Below are 670 nucleotides of genomic sequence, written 5' to 3' on the forward strand. Positions count from 1 at the left end.
CATCATCGACACCTGTGACTGGGTCTGGTATGAATTCACCTATAGATTCTATCGATACTTTCACTTCATCTACTAACGTTTTGGATCCCGAATCAGCGTGTAGATTTACTTTAGTCACGCGAAAAGGTCATCATCTTCATTTTCGTACTACTTCACAGGCTAGTAAATATGTTTGGCTACATTTTGTAGCTAATGCTATTGCTGATCATGATATGTCTGGCCATTTACGTCCAGCAGTGCAGCGACTACGCACGAATATCGAAGATTTTTATAAAGCCTATGAGTATTTCTATACTGCACTTTGTGCTCGAGTTACGGCTGATGAAAGGGGGGTACGAATCAATACGCCAATGTCTCCATCTGCAACCACATCACAGACTTCTAGTGGAATTGTGGATGAAACAACAGACAGATCAAGTCTCACACTATCACTTCCAAGCAAAAAATCAGCATCATCGTTTCTATCATTTACTCCAAATCAATCGCTTACAAAAACTAATGTAGTAGCTCCAATGGATCATGCACTTGTTCGATTCTTTTCGCTTTTAAAGTCAGATGTGATTGTACGGAATCCAATCGCGTTGATATCCATTTCAATCGCGTTGATATCCATTCAATCGCCTTGATGTTCTCAGTGTTGCGATTAACCTCCGCCAAAGCCTGTGCAACG

The 670-nt window shown here is 40.9% G+C and overlaps 1 protein-coding gene across 1 annotated transcript; it reads left to right on the forward strand.

Moving 5' to 3' along the window:
• Window positions 1-29: 29 nt before the first annotated feature.
• PHALS_09882 (cmgc mapk protein kinase) lies at window positions 30-626 on the forward strand (the record flags this gene model as incomplete). The annotated part of the gene is made up of 1 exon (XM_024725213.1): window positions 30-626. The coding sequence occupies one exon, from the start codon at window positions 30-32 to the stop codon at window positions 624-626; it is 597 nt and encodes a 198-aa protein (XP_024576013.1).
• Window positions 627-670: the final 44 nt, after the last annotated feature.

Source organism: Plasmopara halstedii (assembly GCF_900000015.1).
Source record: "Plasmopara halstedii genome assembly, contig: Scaffold_435, whole genome shotgun sequence".
Taxonomy (NCBI): Eukaryota; Oomycota; class Peronosporomycetes; order Peronosporales; family Peronosporaceae; genus Plasmopara; species Plasmopara halstedii.